This window comes from Geotrypetes seraphini, chromosome 15, assembly GCF_902459505.1.
Source record: "Geotrypetes seraphini chromosome 15, aGeoSer1.1, whole genome shotgun sequence".
NCBI classification, from domain to species: domain Eukaryota; kingdom Metazoa; phylum Chordata; class Amphibia; order Gymnophiona; family Dermophiidae; genus Geotrypetes; species Geotrypetes seraphini.
Window position 1 is genome coordinate 25,580,074 of NC_047098.1, and position 20,039 is coordinate 25,600,112.

The window sequence follows — 20,039 nt, forward strand, 5'->3', positions numbered from 1 at the left end:
ATGCGGCCCGTAAGATACTTGAACGTCTCGATCATGTCCCCCCTCTCTCTGCGCTCCTCGAGCGAGTATAGCTGTAATTTGTCAAGCCGTTTTTCGTATGGTAGATCCTTGAGTCCCGAGACCATCCGGGTGGCCATTCTTTGCACCGACTCCAGTCTCAGCACATCCTTGCGATAATGCGGCCTCCAGAATTGCACACAGTATTCCAGGTGGGGCCTCACCATGGATCTATACAATGGCATAATGACTTCCGCCTTACGACTGACGAAACCCCTTCGTATGCAGCCCATGATTTGTCTTGCCTTGGATGAAGCCTGCTCCACTTGATTGGCAGACTTCATGTCCTCACTGACGATTACCCCCAAGTCTCGTTCTGCTACCGTTTTTGCTAGGATCTCGCCATTAAGGGTATTAGACTTGCATGGATTCTGGCTGCCCAGGTGCATAACTTTGCATTTTTTGGCATTGAAGTTGAGTTGCCATGTCCTAGACCATCGCTCCAGTAGGAGTAGGTCGTGCATCATGTTGTCGGGCACTGAATCTTCGTCTGTTGTGCATTTGCCCACTACATTACTCAGTTTGGCGTCATCGGCGAATAATGTTATTTTACCTCGAAGCCCTTCTGCCAAGTCTCTTATAAAGATGTTGAATAGGATTGGGCCCAAGACTGAGCCCTGTGGTACTCCACTAATCACCTCCGTCATTTCGGAGGGGGTGCCGTTCAACCACCACCCTTTGGAGCCTACCTCCAAGCCAGCTCCCAACCCATTTCGTCAATGTGTTACCTAATCCTATAGAACTCATCTTGCTCAGTAACCTGCAGTGTGGTACGCTATCGAATGCTTTGCTAAAGTCCAGGTACACGATGTCCAGGGACTCCCCAATATCCAGCTTCCCCGTTACCCAGTCAAAGAAGCTGATCAGGTTGGATTAGCAGGATCTCCCCTTAGTAAATCCATGTTGTCGGGGATCCCGTAGATTCTCTTCATCCAGGATCTTATCTAATTGGTGTTTGATTAGAGTTTCCATTAGTTTGCTCACTATCGATGTTAGACTCACTGGTCTCTAATCAAACACCAATTAGGTCATGCATATAGGGAAAAAGAACCCGTTGTTCAGCTACAAATTAGGGGGGGTATTGTTGGGAGACAGCAGACTCGAGAGAGACTTGGGTGTGCTGGTGGATGCATCACTGAAGCCATCTGCATAGTGCGCGGCAGCCTCGAAGAAAGCCAACAGGATGCTGGGCATCATAAAGAAGGGCATAGCAACCAGAACACGGGAAGTCATCATGCCATTGTATCGAGCGATGGTGCGTCCACATCTGGAATACTGCGTTCAGTATTGGTCGCCGCACCTTAAGAAGGACATGGCGGTACTTGAGAGAGTCCAAAGGAGAGCAACGAAATTGGTAAGAGGGCTGGAACACTGCTCATACGCCGAGAGGCTGGATAGGCTGGGGCTCTTCTCTCTGGAGAAAAGGAGGCTCAGGGGAGATATGATAGAGACCTTCAAGATCATGAGGGGCATAGAGAAGATGGATAGGGACAGATTCTTCAGACTGAAGGGGACAGCAAATACGAGGGGGCATTCTGAGAAACTGAAGGGAGACAGGTTCAAAACAAATGCAAGGAAGTTTTTTTTCACCCAAAGGGTCGGGACACTTGGAATGTGCTACCGGAGGAAGTGATCAGGCAGAATACGGTACAAGGATTCAAACAGGGATTGGATGGATTCCTGAGGGATAAAGGGATCGTGGGATACTGAGGGAGGAGCTGGGATGTAACACAAGTATAGGAAGTAAATCAGGTAATGAGTATAAACTAACCTGGTCGTGCATGTGCAAGACCGGAGGGCTAGGACTTCGATAGGAAGGCAGGACTTAAATGGGAAACCAAGGTGGCAAGGGAGCCCCTTCTGATGATTCAGACAGGTCTTGACCTGTTTTGGGCCGCCGCAGGAGCGGACTGCTGGGCGAGATGGACCTGTGGTCTGACCCGGCGGAGGCACTGCTTATGTTCTTATGTTCTTAAGTATTGTCTTACATTTTTGTTTTTATGTTTGTAAATTGTTATGTATTTTACTGTTTTATGTTTGAGGTTCCCCTATCTAGCAAAAGCTTTTTTTGCTTGGATTATATGGTTAAAGTCCTGAGTTCCAGGCAAGTCCTGTATTTGGGTACAGTTGGTAGGGCCTTGCAATGCCCAATAAATAAATAAATCCAAACCTAAGACAAATTATTTGGGTGCAATTCATAGGTCCCAAAAGGGCTCCCAATCTACAGTAAGTTGTATCTGTAGGCAGTGAAAGATGAAATGACTTGCCCAAGGACACAAGGAGCAACAGTGTGAGAAGCAATATTTAAATCTGGACTGGTCCTCATATTGCTCTTCAAAGCAGCAGTATCAGAAAATTTTGTTTAAAGAGCATAATTGTGCATGTTCCATACCTGAGAATGACATGGGACAAATTTGTCCCTGTCCCCGCAGGAACTCAATTTTCCTGTCCCATCTCCATGAGTTTTATTGCTGTCTCTGTCCCTGCCCATTCCTGTAAGCTCTCCCTTAACTGCACAATAGAGAATGACACGGCGGTTGTTACCCGCGGCTAGCAGGCAACCCGACGCGACTTCAAGGGTCCGGCTGTAATAAAGCTCGTAGCCTTATAGAAATCACCAGTTTCAAGAAGAAAAGGTAAGGGAAAAGGAGGGAGAGAGGGAAATGCACGGCTGGCCGGCGGGAGGGAGCTGCTGGACCGCGTGAAGGGTGCTGGGGATGGGAAGATGGAGAGGAGAAGACGGGGACGGTGACGGGGCGGTGAAAGAGACAGCGGGGACGGTGACGGGACGGTGAAGAGGACAGCAGAGACAGGGACGGGGCGGTGAAAGGACCAGCGGGGTCGGGGTGGTGCAGAGGATGGTGGTCCGGGGATGGGACGGTGACGGGGACAGAATTTTTCCCCGTGTCATTCTCTACTGCACAAGTCTCAAATACGTATGATTTTAAAGTGTTTGAGGCTTGTGCAGATGAGGACAGAGCTTGCAGGAATGGGGCAGGGACAGGAAAAGAACTTGCCAGGACAGGAAAATTTGTCCTTGTGCCATTCTCTATTCCATACATTTTATACCCATGAAAGAAAACCTTAGTAACCTAGGTCCCAGGAGCAGGCTTGTTCTAAAATAGGTAAGAGGGGGTGACTGCCCTGTACTCCCTGATGAGGAAGTGCTTCTAATCTCAACTAGTGTGCTGCTCAACCTGCCCATAGCAAACTTTTTGCTTTTCTATAATAGTTGCAACTTCCCTTCCTACCCCACCATTGTGGCTCCTTGTGAACTTGGGCAAGTCCCTTTATCCTCCATTGCCTCGTAACCTCTACCCCCAGGGTCAGGAAAATGTCTTCTGTACCTGACTGTAACTTGCTTTGAAGCATAACTGAAGAAGGCATGAGTGAAATCCAGAATCTCTTCCCTGTCTCTCCTGCTGACAGGAGGCATGTAGCGGTTTTAGCTGTGCTGGCTTTAATATGAAGTCTGAATGGGTGATGTCTTGTCCTTTAAAACTATGGGGCTTTACATGTTCAGAATTCAGAATGAAATAAGGTAGAGGAGATGGTGATGCAGGTAATTACATCTCTCTTCACTGGTGGGAAGAAGAGAGGAGAAAAGATTTAAATTAATGTTGTGCCATCAACAGCTGTGAAACGCTACTGCAGAACCTGACCCTGCTCACTGCGAGTGACCCGTGCCAACGATGCACTTACAAAGTGGTAGCTAGTGAATTTGGAACCAAACTGTTCTTTTCCCTTGTGGTATTTGGGAATCTGATACTCTAGCTTTGGCCTATCTTTACTGTTGTGCAAATTGGCTTCAGTGAGATGCTACTGCTGAGCCTTACTGAGAGTGACAACATCATCGGAGTACCAGTGCCATCCCTACAAAGCAGTGACCTGTAGAATTTTGTGCGTCTTCATACAGACTGAAGGTTTGATCAGACTGGTATAGTATTATGTCATATGTTTGGCACTTACTGCTGAGGAATTTTTGGGTTGGATGAGATGGGACCATTCTACTAAAAGTGTTAGAATGTTTTAGGGCTCCTTTTACGAAGGCGCGTAACAGCGCGCGCTAAACCACTAGCCGCTGCCGCCTCTTCTTGAGCAGGCGGTAGTTTTCTGGCTAGCGCATGATGAAAAGTTACGCGCGTTAAACCCGCTAACGCGCCTTTGTAAAAGGAGCCCTTAGTGACACTCATGTATCAAGGAAATTCAATTTCTGTTTGGGAAAACAGGAATATGGTATGGCTTGATTATCTAGGAAGTGGGATGGATGAGGTTCACATGATAATAGTTACCGCACCCACACTCTGGAACGCATTACCCACTTATCTTCGGGCAGAGCTGAACTTAGATAAATTTAAAGGAGCTTTAAAAAGCTTCTTATTCATTGATGCTTTCGGCTAACTATGCTACTATTCTTTTCTTATTGAACCCCTTAGTCCTTTTGTTTTTTTCCCATATATGTTTTCATTTCTGTATTGTAGTTCTCCCCCCTTTTTGTTCTTATTACATTTACTTTGTGTCTTGTGTCCGCCTTGAACCGCAAGGTAATGGCAGAATAGAAATCTCTAATGTAATGTCTTGTTAGTCTGAGTATATTTTGTCTGTTTAATACTGTTATTTTTAATTCTGTTCTTACCCCTATTTTATTGCTGTAATACGCTTAGTATTTTGATAAGCGTTTAATCAAATTTACAATAAACTTGGAAACTTGCAAGATAATTGTGAAGTAATGGGAAATATGAATATGAAAATTGCTGATTGTACTCGGTTAGCTGGGAACAAATTGATCTTGACTGATTTGATACATGAGTGGAGGATAAATGTGTTACTTTCTGATGCTGATAAGTGCACTTTGTCCAATAGATTATTTATGTTTGTGAATATCAGCTAAGGATGGGTAAGACTTGAGGGGGAGCTGTGATTGTATTTCAGAAAAAACTGCATTTTTAAAGGCATTTTTTTTGAGGTATGGGCATGGAAGTGAAGGGATACGCAGGTATTCATTTTGGAGATTAGACTTATCCACTATCACTAGTGGAAACTTTTTTGTTGTTTTTATTTTGTCCCCCCTTTAATATATTATTACTATTATTGTTATCATGGGGAGATTTAAATGTATATAACAATATTACATTTTTTGGACTGCAATGGAAATATTGGGACATGTGCAGCATATGTCAGAATCAACTCATTGCCATAGTCATATGTTGGACCTGTTTTTTTCAGTGAGAAAATAACTGATGAGCAACTAATAAATTATTTGGCTTTGTTGAAAATACCTGGTTCTGACTATTTCCTTTCATAGAGATGGTGTTTACAGTACATGGAAAGTTGAGATTAGAGGAAAGATCCAACTTCAAGGAATTCCAAGAAACATGATTCCTTTAGTGTCAGCAGCAGATGAATCCAGATGAATGGGTTAATTCCATGCACCAGCAGGCAGTGATAGAGATTAGAGAGCACTGAATTGTGACTGTACACTAAGGATGGCATACTCCTTAGTTCTTCAGTATGCTCTATCTCCAGCAGGCGAGTAGATGGCTCCTCTCATGCTCCTGGATTCATCTGTCTGTTATGCTCCCATTGTAGATTTCCTACCTTGGTTGAACCAGAGGGTTAGGAGACTAGGTGCCTAGTGTGATTTACCTGGTAGTGCCAGATTGCTACCCTCCTCCTTTGCTCCTGCACTTCCTGTTTCCTTTGGGGCTTGCTAGCCCTCCCTCCTTAAAAAAATAAAAAATTGGGTAGCCTTTTATTTGAGGTGAGGGTCCTAATTGGGCAGATGGTCCTTCTATCTGCCTTGGCTGACTGGTATGGTTTTTTTTAAGGAAAAAAAAAGTGGCAAACCCAGTCAGCTCAGATCTTGTCTTTAGCAGTTCACAGGGATGGAGGGCCGGTAGTGGTGAGCAGCTCTGTGCTCTATCCCTCCTGCAGTGGTAAGTTTTTGCCTGTTTGGGGAGCAGGGTGAATCGGGCCATGCTGGGGAGGGTGTCTTCCTGAGGTTCACCAGCTCTCCACGTTCATACTGTACCTGAGCCGGCACAGTTGTGTTCCAGTTGCACAGCAGTTTCCTATACTCTCTTTTGTCCTTCTGTGCTCAAATGGCAGCCAAACTTGTGAAGTGCTACACCTGCTACAGTCAGTAGAGAGCAGTGTCTGGTTAATGTGTGGCCTGCTGTTGGATTTGCAGGCCACTGGAGGGGGGGGGGTTGTCAGCATCTGGGTCTGGCTTTTCCTGTGCAGGAAATTTTCCTGCGCTATTGGAATCAGGCCCCCTGTAATTTTCTTTTTCAGATTCGACGACGGCGTCTTGCTCGGCTTGGAGGTGGACCATCTTCACAACCTACTACCCCACTTACATCTCCACAAAGAGAAACACCACCTGGACCCCCCCCTGCAGCAGCAGCAGCACCTGCTCCAGGTCCATCTACCAGTCTTGGTCTAAGTGTTCATCCCATAACTCCTGCTACATCTCCCATTGGAGCTTCAGGTATGAGAAGAGTGCCTGTGGATCATGATTTTTTCCTTTTCTATATATATTTAGGTTGCAAGACCAAGAGGAAGATGGCACATTTCTTTGATTTAGATTATTTAAATGTTTCTCATCTGCTGTAATGGTGTCTGTTGCTGTTTTCAGAAAGGTGACACTGACACTGCAGGATGTTGATTGAAATGAAAATGTCTCCAAGGCCAAGTGCATAAGTGCACTGCTAGATTCCTTTTGAAAATATAACTAGTTTATACTAACTCATTTTAAGATACTGGAAATGATTAATAACTGTTAGATGATTCGTGTTTTTACTGTAAATATAGTAGTGTGGTTGCTGTTAGTCTACTTGAATACACAGAAAAAAAGTTAATAAACCAAAACATCCTAGCTGATAACCCGAGAAATTCACCAGAGGAATCTTTCTCTCTTGCATACGCCAGCTACGATCAGAAATTGCTGCTGGGAATTCTTGTAGCAGTCTTGCAAACTCTCACAGTGTCACGAGATTGCACCGGGAACTTGCAGCAGCCTTTTCTGATCGCAGCTCTGCACGGGGCAGGAGCGAATGAAGGTAGTGCCTGCCCCACTTCACTGCTAGACCACCAGTGTTCAAGGTATGTTGTAGAGGAGTCCAGGAGATGAGAGGGAGGTGAGGTGACTAACAGTTTACTGGGACAGGACATGGGACGGATTGCTCCTGTCCTGGCTCACGGCTTGGCCCATGGGAGGCCTGCATCAGGTCCAGGAGGCAGGAGGGTGGCGGGATGGTTAACAGTTGGCCAGGCAGGATGCAGGAAGGATCACTCTTGTCCCAGCTCACCACTGGATCACCAGGGCTTAAGGGAGCTTGCAGTGGGCATAGGAGTCTGGGTGCAGAGCTGGGCAGGAAGGAGGGAGGGAAGGAGGGCTGGGTGCAAGGCAGGACAATTGAATATAATCTCCTCCTTGTTATATTCGAGTGAACCTTTTTACCTCTTTTTTTTTTTTTGGGGGGGGAAGGTTGTCTTGGTTTATAATCGGATCGGTTTATATTCAAGTATATACAGTACTTGTTTCATTGAAAAAAGTTTTCATTCCTCCTAGACCAAGTATTGGCACTCCTTGCATTTACATTGGTGGTGGCAGAGTCTGCTTCCCAGGAAATCTGTATTTTGAAGAGCCTGAAGGGACCTCAAAGATTTTTTCCATCCTCAAGGCTCTGTTGAGGTTTTCTGGCAGAATAGGAGGTCTCAGACTTGGCTCTCAGGGGGATGAAATTAATGAACAAACTTTATCCTTTATGTTGGGATGACCTAGAAATGTTGTTCAGATTCCCTAAGGTGGAGACCTTGATGATGACAATCACCAAAGCTGCCATTCCAGTGGAGGGCAGTACAGTCCTTAAGGAAGCCCACAAACATGACACTGAGTTGCTTCTTAAACATCTCTTTGCCTCCTCAACATTGGTGGTGATCTGTAGTGGTTATGTGGCCTGGGCAGTTCTATTTCAGGATGTGATCCTTTGGATTCAAGTGTGGTCCTTGTGGTAGATATACATCCTCATTCACATCTGTTATCACTCACTAGCTTTGGGCATAGTAGCTAGTAGATGGCTGTGGCTTAGAACCTGGTCAGCTGATGCTACTCTCTTGCTGACCCTTGTTGTAGCTGGTGGGGATCCCCAAGCTCCACCAGCTGAGGACCTTCTCCAAAGGAGGCCAGAACTCCCTTCAACCAAGCACAGAAGTTGCAGGCAGCATCCTTGAAGCACTGAGGTGCCAGCATCTATGGCTTAGGAACATTGCTGCTGCCTGCCAAGCTTAGTAAATGGGATTTTGGCCACCTTCAGAGGAAGTCTTCAGCTGACTTAGATTGAGGGTCCTCATCAGCTAGAGTATTTATATTTTATATTTTATATTTACATTAGAGGCTCTGACAGAGACCCATTTACAAAATATATATTCTTCCCAATTAAGATTTCCAAATTTAAAAATGTCTTTTCTTATTTGTAAATGGGTCTCTACAAGAGCCTCTAATTCAGTAATATAATTAAATGAAATAACTACTTCTGGTGGTTCCTGGGAAGTTTTTGTAGTTACTGTTTTGACACCTGCTATTCAATTGTGGGCTCTTTAGTAATTTCTTGTTTGTTACTCAGCAGGAAGCTCATTGTTGCTGTCTTGGACCGTGCAGACTGTGGGGGGAGGCGAGATTGGTGGGGGTTTTCTTGTATAAATGATGCTGTACACAATTATATGATTTGCTGTCTATGTTCTTGTTAATTGTTTTGTGCGGTCATCAATAAAAATTGTTGAAACTAAGTGAAATAACTATTTCTGAAGTTTATGGGGACGGGTAGGAATGGAAGAGATTACTTCTGGGAATAGACAGGGACTGAATTGATTCCAGCAGGGATGGGTTTGATTTCTGTCCCCGTGCAACTCTCTAGTTGGGCACCAGTACAGCACCTTCTATACTAGGTATGTCATGCACTCTAAGAGAGAAGGGGGTCTCTAGAAAATGTACAAAATTGAAACTTTTTGTAAATTAATCACTAGTTCAGCAAAGGTTGCCCTAACACACACACACATGCAAGCACTGAGTAAATAATTAGGAAGATCCTGCAGTTGGTCTTCAGTAGCTGAAGGTTGTGGAAATGGGAGGAGGTGTGATTCTGTTTGTGGGGTAAGTTCAAGTTGAAAATCTCTGTAGGGGGTAGCTTTGTAAATGGCTATTTGTGTCTGTGCGATAGCATTTCTGAAAGATCTGCTCATTAACCTTTTTAATTCTCTAAGGAGAGTTCCTGAGCAGTAACTTGTGGTCTGTTGCTTTGATATAGGAGGTGCCCATCGAAGCCAGAGCAGTGAAGGCGTCAGCTCTCTCAGCAGCTCACCATCCAACAGTCTGGAGACACAATCTCAGTCTCTCTCCCGCTCCCAGAGCATGGATATTGACAGTGTGGCTTGTGAAAAAAGGTGCAAAATGCTTTTCCTCCCTTTGAAAATCTCTGCTTTAGCCACCCAATATAGTCTTAAAAGAAGTGCAATGGGTTCACACTCATTTGAAAGAAAGGGACTGAAAGGGAGATAATTCATATTCACATACAATCAAGCTTAAATTTGATATGGCAGCTTTTGTGAAACGAGAAGATAAAAGGTGAACATCCTCAGTTTTACAGCTCCAAGTTCTGCAGTAGAGGAGAAGCAAAATATTTAGCGAAGCAGGCTGAAAGCCAGGGTTCAAGGGAATGTTCTCGGCTGGTGGGAAGCTTTATGGCAGAGCCTCTAGGTCCTGATGGAGACCTTTAATTTTGCTGGCAACTTATGGCAAAATCATTGCAGGTTAGTTTTGACTGGGAAGGCTGGTTCTGTTGTGGGGGTTGTAGTACATCATTTACTATTTTAAATAGCTGATTGAATTTGCAGCTGATCAAATGCATTGAGAGAAATATTGGTTTTTGGATACTATTAAGACTTGGTGGTGCAGTGCCATTTTCTTTCCAGTTATGTGCTTGATGTTTAAGGATCTGTAGATCTGTAGTTCAGGTGGTGTTTGTGCAAAGAGTGTAAAGGCTGTTTTTCTCTAAGGCCACCTGTTCTGACACTGTAGTCATCTTTTCATCCAATTAGGGTTAGGATGGGGCCTCCAGGAAATTCTCTCTCAGCAGTCAAGATTTCTCATGTCTTGAATTTTCTTCCAAACAGTGACTGTGCCGATCCATGAATAATTGGGAAAGGCGGCTCATGATACCATAGCCCAGTAGAGGCCCAAAGGTACAGGAAGGAACTCAGGCTAAAATACCACAACCCCAAATCATGTCTTGTGTATTATTGTTCTGAAATAATCCCCCTATGTTATATAGCTAAAGTTGAAGAGTATTAGAAGAAGAGGATCAGAATCCATAAATAGACAAACACCACAGAGAATGGTGATGACCTGAGAAAGAAGCAATGAATCTAGAATCCACTTGTTATAGATTTGCTTTATTTGGTAAGTTAGTAGATGACAGCAGCTAAAGATCTGTACATTCCATCCAGTTTGCCCAACAAGGTAAACTCGTAGCAATATTAAATATGCATATTTGATCTTGATTTGTCCTTGCTAGGAGCTGAGGTAGGTTATAGGAATAGTCGGGGACTACTGCACAGGTGATAGGCCTGATGGGCCGCCGTGGGAGCGGACAGCTGGGCGGGATGGACCTCTGGTCTGACCCAACGGAGGCAACTTCTTATGTTCTTATTTTTGGGGCACAGTGTAGAAATCTGTCCAGCATTGGCGTTATTTCACAATTACTGAGGCTACCATTAAAGCACCACTGCAGTACATCCAGATCTGTCCAGCCATAATTGGGGCATAAACCGTAAGATGATGGAAGCACTGATTAAAGACAGCATCTGGGAACACATCGACAACTATGGGCAGCTAAAGTCGAGCCAGCATGGCTTCTGCAAGGGCAGGTCATGCCTCACGAACTTATTATACTTCTTTGAGGGGGTAACCAGCCAGGTGGATAAAGGGGAATCCATAGATATCATTTACCTTGACTTCCAAAAAGCCTTCGACAAGGTGCCACACGAAAGACTACTAAGGAAGCTATGGAACCATGGGGTGCAAGGGGAGGTCCACCGATGGATCAAAAACTGGCTGGCAGACAGGAAACAGAGGGTTGGAGTAAAGGGACATTACTCAGAATGGCAATGGGTCACGAGCGGATTTCCACAGGGGTCGGTGCTGGGACCGCTCCTATTCAATATATTCATTAACGACCTGGAAGCAGGAACAAAATGTGAGGTTATTAAATTTGCGGATGACACCAAACTATATCGCAAGGTCAATAACATGGAGGACTGCGAAGATCTCCAAAAAGATCTGACAACACTGGAAAAATGGGCCAAAAAGTGGCAAATGAGTTTCAATATAGGGAAATGCAAGGTCATGCATATAGGGAAAAAAACCCGATGTTCACTTACAAAATGGGGGGATCAGCCTTGAAAGAGACCTGGGAGTGATGGTAGACACAACATTGAAGGCGTCGGCGCAGTGTGCCACGGCTTCAAGGAAAGCAAACAGAATGCTGGGTATCATTAAGAAGGGTATCACGACCAGGACAAAGGAAGTCATCCTGCCACTGTATCGTGCTATGGTGCGCCCGTACCTGGAGTACTGTGTTCAGTTCTGGTCGCCGTACCTCAAGAAGGACATGGAGGTACTTGAGAGGGTCCAGAGAAGAGCAACTAAGCTAATAAAGGGCATGGAGGACCTCTCATATACTGACAGACTGAAAAAGCTAGGGCTTTTCTCCCTGGAAAAGCGGAGACTTAGAGGAGACATGATAGAAACCTTCAAGATCATGAAGGGCATAGAAAAAATAGACAGGGACAGATTTTTCAAATTAAGGGGATCAATAAGTACAAGGGGGCACTCAGAGAAATTGAAAGGGGAGAGGTTTAGAACAAACGCCAGGAAGTTCTTTTTCACACAGAGGGTGGTGGATAAATGGAACGTGCTACCAGAGGATGTGATAAACAGGAGCACGCTACAGGGGTTCAAAGAAGCTTTGGATAGGTACTTGGAAGACAAAGGGATTGAGGAGTACAGATAAGAGTAAAGGTAGATTATAGGGATGGGATTAGAGGTAAGTTACAAAATTAATCAGGGACCACTGTTCAGGCACTAGGCCTGATGGGCCGCCGCAGGAGCGAACCGCTGAGCAAGATGGACCTCTGGTCTGACTCAGCGGGGGCAACTTCTTATGTTCTTAGTACCTCTGCTGGAACAGACCATAGGTCCATCATGTCCAGCAGTCCGCTCACGTGGCGGCCCATCAGGTCCAGGACCTGTATAGTGATCCTCTATCTATACCCCTCTATCCCCTTTTCCTTCAGGAAGTTATCTAATCCCTTCTTGAACCCCAAAACCGTACTCTGTCCTATTACACCCTCTGGAAGCGCATTCCAGGTGTCCACCACCCTTTGGGTGAAGAAGAACTTCCTAGCATTGGTTCTGAATCTGTCCCCTCTTAATTTTTTGAATGCCCTCTCGTTTTTGTAGTTTTCGAAAGTTTGAAGAGTCTGTCCCTCTCCACTTTCTCTATGCACTTCATGATCTTGTAAGTCTCTATCATCTCCCCTCTAAGTCTCCGCTTCTCTAAGGAAAAGAGCCCCAGTTTCTCTAATCTTTCAGCATATGAAAGGTTTTCCACACTTTTTATCAATCGTGTCGCTCTTTTCTGAATCCTCTCGAGTATCGCCATATCCTTCTTTAGGTACAGCGACCAATATTGGATGCGGTACACCAGATGGGGGCGCACCATCGCCCGATACAACGGCAGGATAACTTCTTTTGTTCTGGTTGTAATACCTTTCTTGATAGTACCTATCATTCTATTCGCCTTTTTAGCGGCCGACTGCTTCATTGTCTTGTCCACTATTACCCCCAAGTCCTTTTCTTGGGTACTTTCACCCATTACCAGCTCTCCCATCGTATAGCTGTACTTCGGGTTTCTGTTTCCTACATACAAGACTTTACATTTCTCTACATTAAATTTCATCTGCCATCTCGTTGCCCACTCTCCCAGCTTGTTCAGGTTCCTTTGTAAATCTTCGCAGTCCTCTTTAGTCCTAACTCCACTAAATAGTTTGGTGTTGTCTGCAAATTTTATTACTTCACACTTTGTCCCCGTTTCTAGAGCATTTTAAATACATTGAACAGCAGCGGTCCGAGTACCGACCCCTGCGGAATACCATTCGTGACAATCCTCCAGCCTGCCAGTCTGCCTGGCACTGGCTTTATTTCCCAGCTACTGAAGCTACCATCTAAGCACCGCTAAGTTTGTTTGGTTCTATTCTTTTTCCATTCAAGATTCCTTTGTGTTTGTCCCACACATTTTTGAATTCTGCTACCATTTTTATATCCTCTACCTCCACCTCCTGATCACTTCCTACAGCTCAAGCATGTGTTGCATCACATTAAGTAGAACACATGCTTGAATTATTGGAAGTGTTAGGCAGTGCCTTGAGAATACATAAATATATCAACACAGGCTCTAGACTTCTCACACAGGCACACTCGCCAAAACAAAGCCATGTTGGGTCTTTATATTTATCACTTGAATCACTGAATGATAGTTCACTGATAAACAAATTTATTGATCTCTTAGGGAGGAGATAGTGGATGGGCAGACTGGAAGGGCCAGTTGGCCTTTATCTGCAGTCATATTTCTATGGCGTGGACTCTAGATTATGCTTCCCTCTCGGGTCATCACCATTGTTTGTGGTGTGTATGTATGTGTGAATAACTACAGTTGGCCATTGAAATGCTACATCAAATTGCTTGTGGTTGCACTAGAACTCTGCACTTCAGATCTGTGCTTATATTTGGCCATAAGTAACCATGAGATCTGACTTGACAAAAGTTGACTTCTTAATATTAGATATAATGTGTGATTAAATTTCATGGTTCATGTATTGTTCTCATGCTTTTGCTTTCAGCCTGTCTCAGGTGGATGTGGACTCAGGGATTGAAAATATGGAAGTTGAAGAGAGCGACCGTAGAGAAAAGCGGAGCCTGTCCGACAAGGTTAGTGAGAACGTAAGCTATGTATATGCTACTGTCGCAGATCATGCTCTACTGTTAGTCATTGGGAAGGTCTGCCTCCTGCAATGAGATTTTGACTTGGAACTAGGGTCTATTGTAAAAATCTTAATTTTTTTGATTTAAAATGAACCAGCTATTCAAAATATAGTCTTAATGTTTGTGGTATATTCCAATACCATAGGGTAAGAATATAAGCATTACCAAACTGGGACAGATTGACAGTCCATCAAGTCCAGTATCCTGTTTCTAATGGTGGCACATCCAGGTCACAAGTGCCTGGCAAGATCCCAAAAGAGTAAAACAGATTTTATGCTGCTTATCCCAGAAATAGTGGATTTTCCCAAGTCCACCTTAATAATGGATTATGGATTTTTCTTTTAGTAACTTATCCAAATGTTTTTTGCCTTACAGTGAGATAATTAGAGAAACTAGGCCTCTTCTCCCTTGAAAAGAGGAGACTGAGAGGGAACATGATTGAAACGTTCAAGATAATGAAGGGAATAGACTTAGTAGATAAAGACAGGTTGTTCACCCTCTCCAAGGTAGAGAGAACGAGAGGGCACTCTCTAAAGTTAAAAGGGGATAGATTCCGTACTGGAAGCTGGAGCGGTATGTCAAATTTTAATAAGACATAAAAAGATGCATAAATGGGCAGTAGCCAGGGTTGAAGCCTTATGTTAATTCTGTCCCCTTTTTTGTTTCTTTTACAATATGTCCATGTATTTTTCTTTACCAAAGAAGAAAATCAAATATTTGGAAATGTTTATAAAACATAACTGGCTTTTTGAAATCACTGAAAAAATGGTGAATGAATTTTGTGCTTTGACAGATGTGCCCATTGGTTGAAAAATGTTAAATCTTCCTTGCAGCTCCTGTGTGATCAGATTGTATTAATGGTCAAAGTGCAGAATTCCTTTGGGAGCAAGAAAGAAATATTGTATGTAAGGTGATGAATCTGTACACTATACATAACCCATAGCATCTTATCTTCTCCTAAGGAGCCTGTCTCGGGATCTGAAGTGTCTGAGGAGCAGGCTCTACAGCTGGTATGTAAGATATTTCGTGTCTCTTGGAAGGACAGAGATAGAGATGTCATCTTCCTTTCCTCACTTTCAACACAATTCAAGCAGAATCCAAAAGAAGGTAAGTGCTTAGCCAGTCCCAGTCTTGGTTTCATTTCAATATTCTAGCTTTATTTTTGTGGCCTATCTCCTCTCTCGATGCCACATTTTAACATCCAAACTCTATATTCAATGAAAGGAAGTATAGGAAAGCAACATCATATCCTTAAAACCTAACAAGACTGCAGAAATACCACATATACTCGAATATAAACTGATCCGAATATAAACCGAGGTGACATTTAAAAAAAAAACAACAACAAAAAACGAGGAAAAAAGGTTGACTCAAATATAAACTGACATTAGAAATTTGGTTGAACTTGGTGAGCCAGTCTATAAAAACTAGGGGCCTGATTCTCTAAGCTCTAACACTATGGTAAGAAAAAATACCATGGTGGGAATGATTTTTGTTTTACTGGTGATTCTCAGCACAATAGCATGCACATTATATGCATGCTGCATGTGCAGAAAATCGCCAGTAAAGGAAGGGGAGGAACTATGCTCTGAAGAAGAATCATTAGCACAGCTCCTGCCTGCCTGCCTGCCTGTCAAAAAAAATAAAAAAAAGCAGCCCCTGTTCTCCCTGCCTGAACCAGCAAGCAGGGAGAGCAGGGGCTGTGTTTTTTTTTTTTTTTTATGGACACCAGTCCCCAAACGATAACAAGCCTCTAGTGCAGGGGTAGGCAATTCCAGTCCTCGAGAGCCGTAGCCAGGTCAGGTTTTCAGGATATCCACAATAAATATGCATGAGATAGATTTGCATCTCAAGGAGGCAGTGCATGCAAATCTATCTCATACATATTCATTGTGAATATCCTGAAAACCTGACCTGGCTCCGGCTCTCGAGGACCAGAATTGCCTACCCCTGGTCTAGTGAGCCATACTCCCCGGCAGCACCCCACCCCACCAAGCCTGGTGGCCTAATGGGCTGTGTCCCCCCCCCCCAGGGTACCATTTTTTAGAAGACGAGCAGGAGGAATGCTCATTTCCTCCTGCCAGCAGGCCTGTCTCTTCAAAATGGCAGGCCTTCCCCTTCTCAGTGCATCTTGGGATGCATTGAGGAGGGGCCTAAGGCCCTGATTGACCCAGGTGCCTCCTATGGGAGAGGCCTTATGTGCCTGGGCCAATCGGTCTCTTAAGCCTCTCCCTCCCAGGGTGTACCGAGAAGGGGTCTATGGCCCTGATTGGCCCAGGTGCATAAGGCCCTTCCCATAGGATGGGTCTTAGTTGCCTGGGCCATCGGAGCATAATCCTCTCCCTGGTGCATTCCCCTGGTGAAGGGAGGGGATAGGCCCATTAGAACACTAGGCTTGTGTGGTGGGGGGCTGCTGGAGAGGGGAGTTGGCTCACTAGACCTCCAGGCTTCAGTTTGTCAGGTGGGTCCATGACCCTGAGGTAGGAGGGAGTAGGCATTCCTCCTGCTGATCTGCATGGGGTGGGGGCAGCAATGACAGGGGGGGGAAGCACTAGACCACCATGCTATTTTTGGGCTCCATTTAAGAGGAATCTGGGCCATTTGTGGTGGTGGGTCTGAGAGCTGCTTTATTTTCCTGTCAGTGCTTGAGCCAATCAGAGCTCAGGTACTGACAGAAAAGAAAGGCTGCGACAGTGCAGACCCTGCCGGTAAATATCGGCTCTGATTCCTTGTAAATAGTGGGGCATTCCTTTTCTAGAATCACCTATAGAGATCATTTTAATATTTTTTATTTTTTTATTCATTTATTTAGCCTGTCCTCCCAAAGGAGCCCAGGACGGATTTTGTTATACTATAATTTTAATATTAATGACTTCATTGTACTACATTTGCATAGTATAGTCGGAGGCTGCTAGAAAGCACAGAAAAGACCAGGGTGAGCTGTTTTAATAATCGGTAAAATATGTGCATTTAACAATGGTTTTGTGCTATTGTTAAAAGCACAGTGACTTAGAGAATCCGGCTCTTGACATCTTGCCATAAGTTTTAACAAATTTTGTTTAAACTTTAAATATTTTTATTAGCACAAAACCATACAACATTTACAATAACAGCAGTTTAAACAATATGTTGGAGGGTATTGTTTATCTAAACAGATAATCTCCATGTTCCCTACCCCCTACCTCCATCTCTCCCTGTGGCAGTTCAAAATTTGAGGGGTGTAGGAAAGTATCAGATGCCTTCTTTCCATCAGGGGAATCGAAAGATGTGTTAGAGCTGGGCTGCCCAATTATAGGGTCTCAGAGAGAGGAGTTGGGCCCTCTTCCCCAGAGGCCAAGTTAGGAAAAAAGGAAGGGCAAGGAATGAGATCTTTTCCTTGAAAAAAGACAGTGAGGCATCAAAGTCAAAATCTTAGCTTAATACCACAGTGCACAAGGTGTCAGAAGAAATAGGTTCAACACCCCTCACTCACACCCCCTTCCCCAGTCCATGAGCACCCCATACTCGCACCCCATTCCCCAGATTCACCAACACCAACCTACTTTCACCCTGTCTCCAGGTTCAGCAGCACACCTTACTCTCATCTCCTCCCAATATCCAGCAACATCCCATACTCGTATCATGTTCAGCAGCACCCTTCATTTACCCCATCCAGATCCAGCAGCACCCCTCATTCTACTCGACCCATCCCCCTAAACACACATCCAGCAACAGCCCTTACTCTTCTTCCAGGTCCAGCAGCACTCCTCAACTCCTCCACCCCCCCCACACTCTGCCCAAAATTACCCATGCCTTTGCCATCCATGTGTGCCACCCCGACCCACCCCACTAGCAGTGCACTTACCTGTTCAGTGTAGAAGAAAAGCTGCTGTTATCAGTTCTGTATGCTGATCCAGCATGGGACCTTGAGCATCTATCTGCACATGCACAAGGCCTGCCAGTTCTGCCTTCTCTGAGAATCTCAAGGCCCCACAACGGATCAGCATACAGCACTGGCAGCAGCAGCTTTTCTTAAAAACTGAATAGTTAAGCACGATGCCTAAGGGGCAGAGGGGCATGCATAGAGGGCAACTTTACGGATAGTGGTACCGTTATTCATTGGAGGAGGGGTGCGGGGGGGGGGGTGTATAACTACAGCACTGGTGGTCATCCTTGGTTAAAGGGAGGACAGAAGCCTCAGTGATCGATAAGAGACTCAAATATAAACTGAGACCCCCATTTTTGAGCCATTTTTTTTGGCCCAAAAAGCTCTGTTTATATTCGAGTATATGCGGTACTTGAAAGACATATTTCTCGGCGTTCCTTTCTAACTGCTGCGAGAATGTCACTGAGCCAGTGAAACAGTACTGCATCATGGGATCCCAGAGCTGCTAATGATTTGCATATAGCTTGATAAAAAGGAAATAAATGCTCCAATGTAATAAGGATGGTATGCTGAACTGTAAGGTGGTCCATGCATGCTTTTGAGCATTCTGCAGAAGATGTCAATCACTGCTTTTCAGCTCCTTCTCCTTCCTGGTCTCTGCTGACCCCTTGAATTTTTCATTCTGCAGGTGAGCATGAATATGCCATTCTGATCTGCTCCCTTTATTTCTTTATTACATGGTTGAGTCGCATTATTATGACCACCGCCTACCTCTGACATCAGGGATGCACAGCCAATAAACAAATGCATGTGCTGCATGCAGACTTCATGGATATCTTAGGTGGGATGTCAGCAAGTTGCCAATATAGCAACCTTGGCTGTTACGGGGGAAAAGCATGATTATCAGACATTGGAAAAAAAAAAATGATCATTGATTACTGGGCCAAGGGTGGCAGCATTTCAGAAATGGTGGAGTTTGGTCTTCATAATCTGTACCGTGAGTAGATGAATAGAACCTTTTCAATGACCCAGCGTGGTAACTGGGGGGCAGCATGAGCCATCGATGCTAGAGGTGAACGTTCGCTGTGCAGATTGGTGTGGGCATGCTACTGTGGAGCAACTCACCGTTCAAATGAACCAGTGGGTTACCAGATGTCTGTCCTGAAAGACTATGCAGCGAACCCTGTTGCAAATGGGGCTCCAGAGCAGACAACTGGTGACTGCACCCATGCTCATGAGGGTTCATCACACAAACGGCTGCAATTTGCACAGGAGTACAGATATTGGACTTCCACCAACTGGTAAAGGAGTTCTTCTCCAATGAGTCATATTTTGAGCTCCATCGAACGGATGAATATTGTCGTGTCAGGCATGAAACTGCTGAAAACAAACACCCAGTAACCACTGTTGGTCATGCACAGGCTGGTGGTGGCAGCATTATGGTCTGAGGAATGTTTTCTCAGTATGGTCTGGACCCTTTGATACTTCTGGAAGGTGCTCTCCATTGATAATGGGTTATCTTTCCATCCTTGCCATTCAAGTACACTTGTACATGTTGCTGGTCTTCCCTAAGGCTGATTGGATCTTTCAGCAGGACAGTGCAACATGTCATATCAGTAGATTTATTTGTGACAGGTTCACAAAGCCACTACCAAGACATCCAGCTATTTCCTTGGCCTCCGAATACCCCAGACCTTAACTCAGTCGAGCACATTTGGGACCACCTTGATCGACTTGTTCAACAACTGGATCCACCACCAAGCACCTGTCAGCAACTGTCAGATGCACTGCAGTCTGCAAGGCTCCAGATACCTCAAGCAACCATACAGCATCTTATTGAGTCATTCCCATGGTGTCTGACTACTGTCCATTCTGCCAGAGGCAGTTATTCTGGATATTAACAGATGGTCATAATAATGTGACTTGACTGTATATTTTGCAGTGCTTTTTGTTTAATTTTTTCGGCTGTTCGCCATTTTTACTTGGCTCCAGGACCTGCTGTTTCTGCTTGGAGAG

General features: G+C 44.6%; 1 protein-coding gene across 4 annotated transcripts in view; it reads left to right on the plus strand.

Moving 5' to 3' along the window:
- Positions 1-20,039, plus strand: part of UBE4B (ubiquitination factor E4B) — a 137,310-nt gene that overhangs the window by 37,895 nt on the left and 79,376 nt on the right. For all 4 annotated transcript variants that reach the window (XM_033921512.1, XM_033921510.1, XM_033921511.1 and 1 more), the window contains 4 exons: positions 6,352-6,547; positions 9,366-9,501; positions 14,017-14,104; positions 15,121-15,265. In XM_033921512.1, coding sequence (XP_033777403.1) covers positions 9,470-9,501; positions 14,017-14,104; positions 15,121-15,265 — 265 coding nt within the window. In that variant the 5' untranslated portion in view covers positions 6,352-6,547; positions 9,366-9,469. The remainder of the gene's footprint in view (positions 1-6,351; positions 6,548-9,365; positions 9,502-14,016; positions 14,105-15,120; positions 15,266-20,039) is intronic.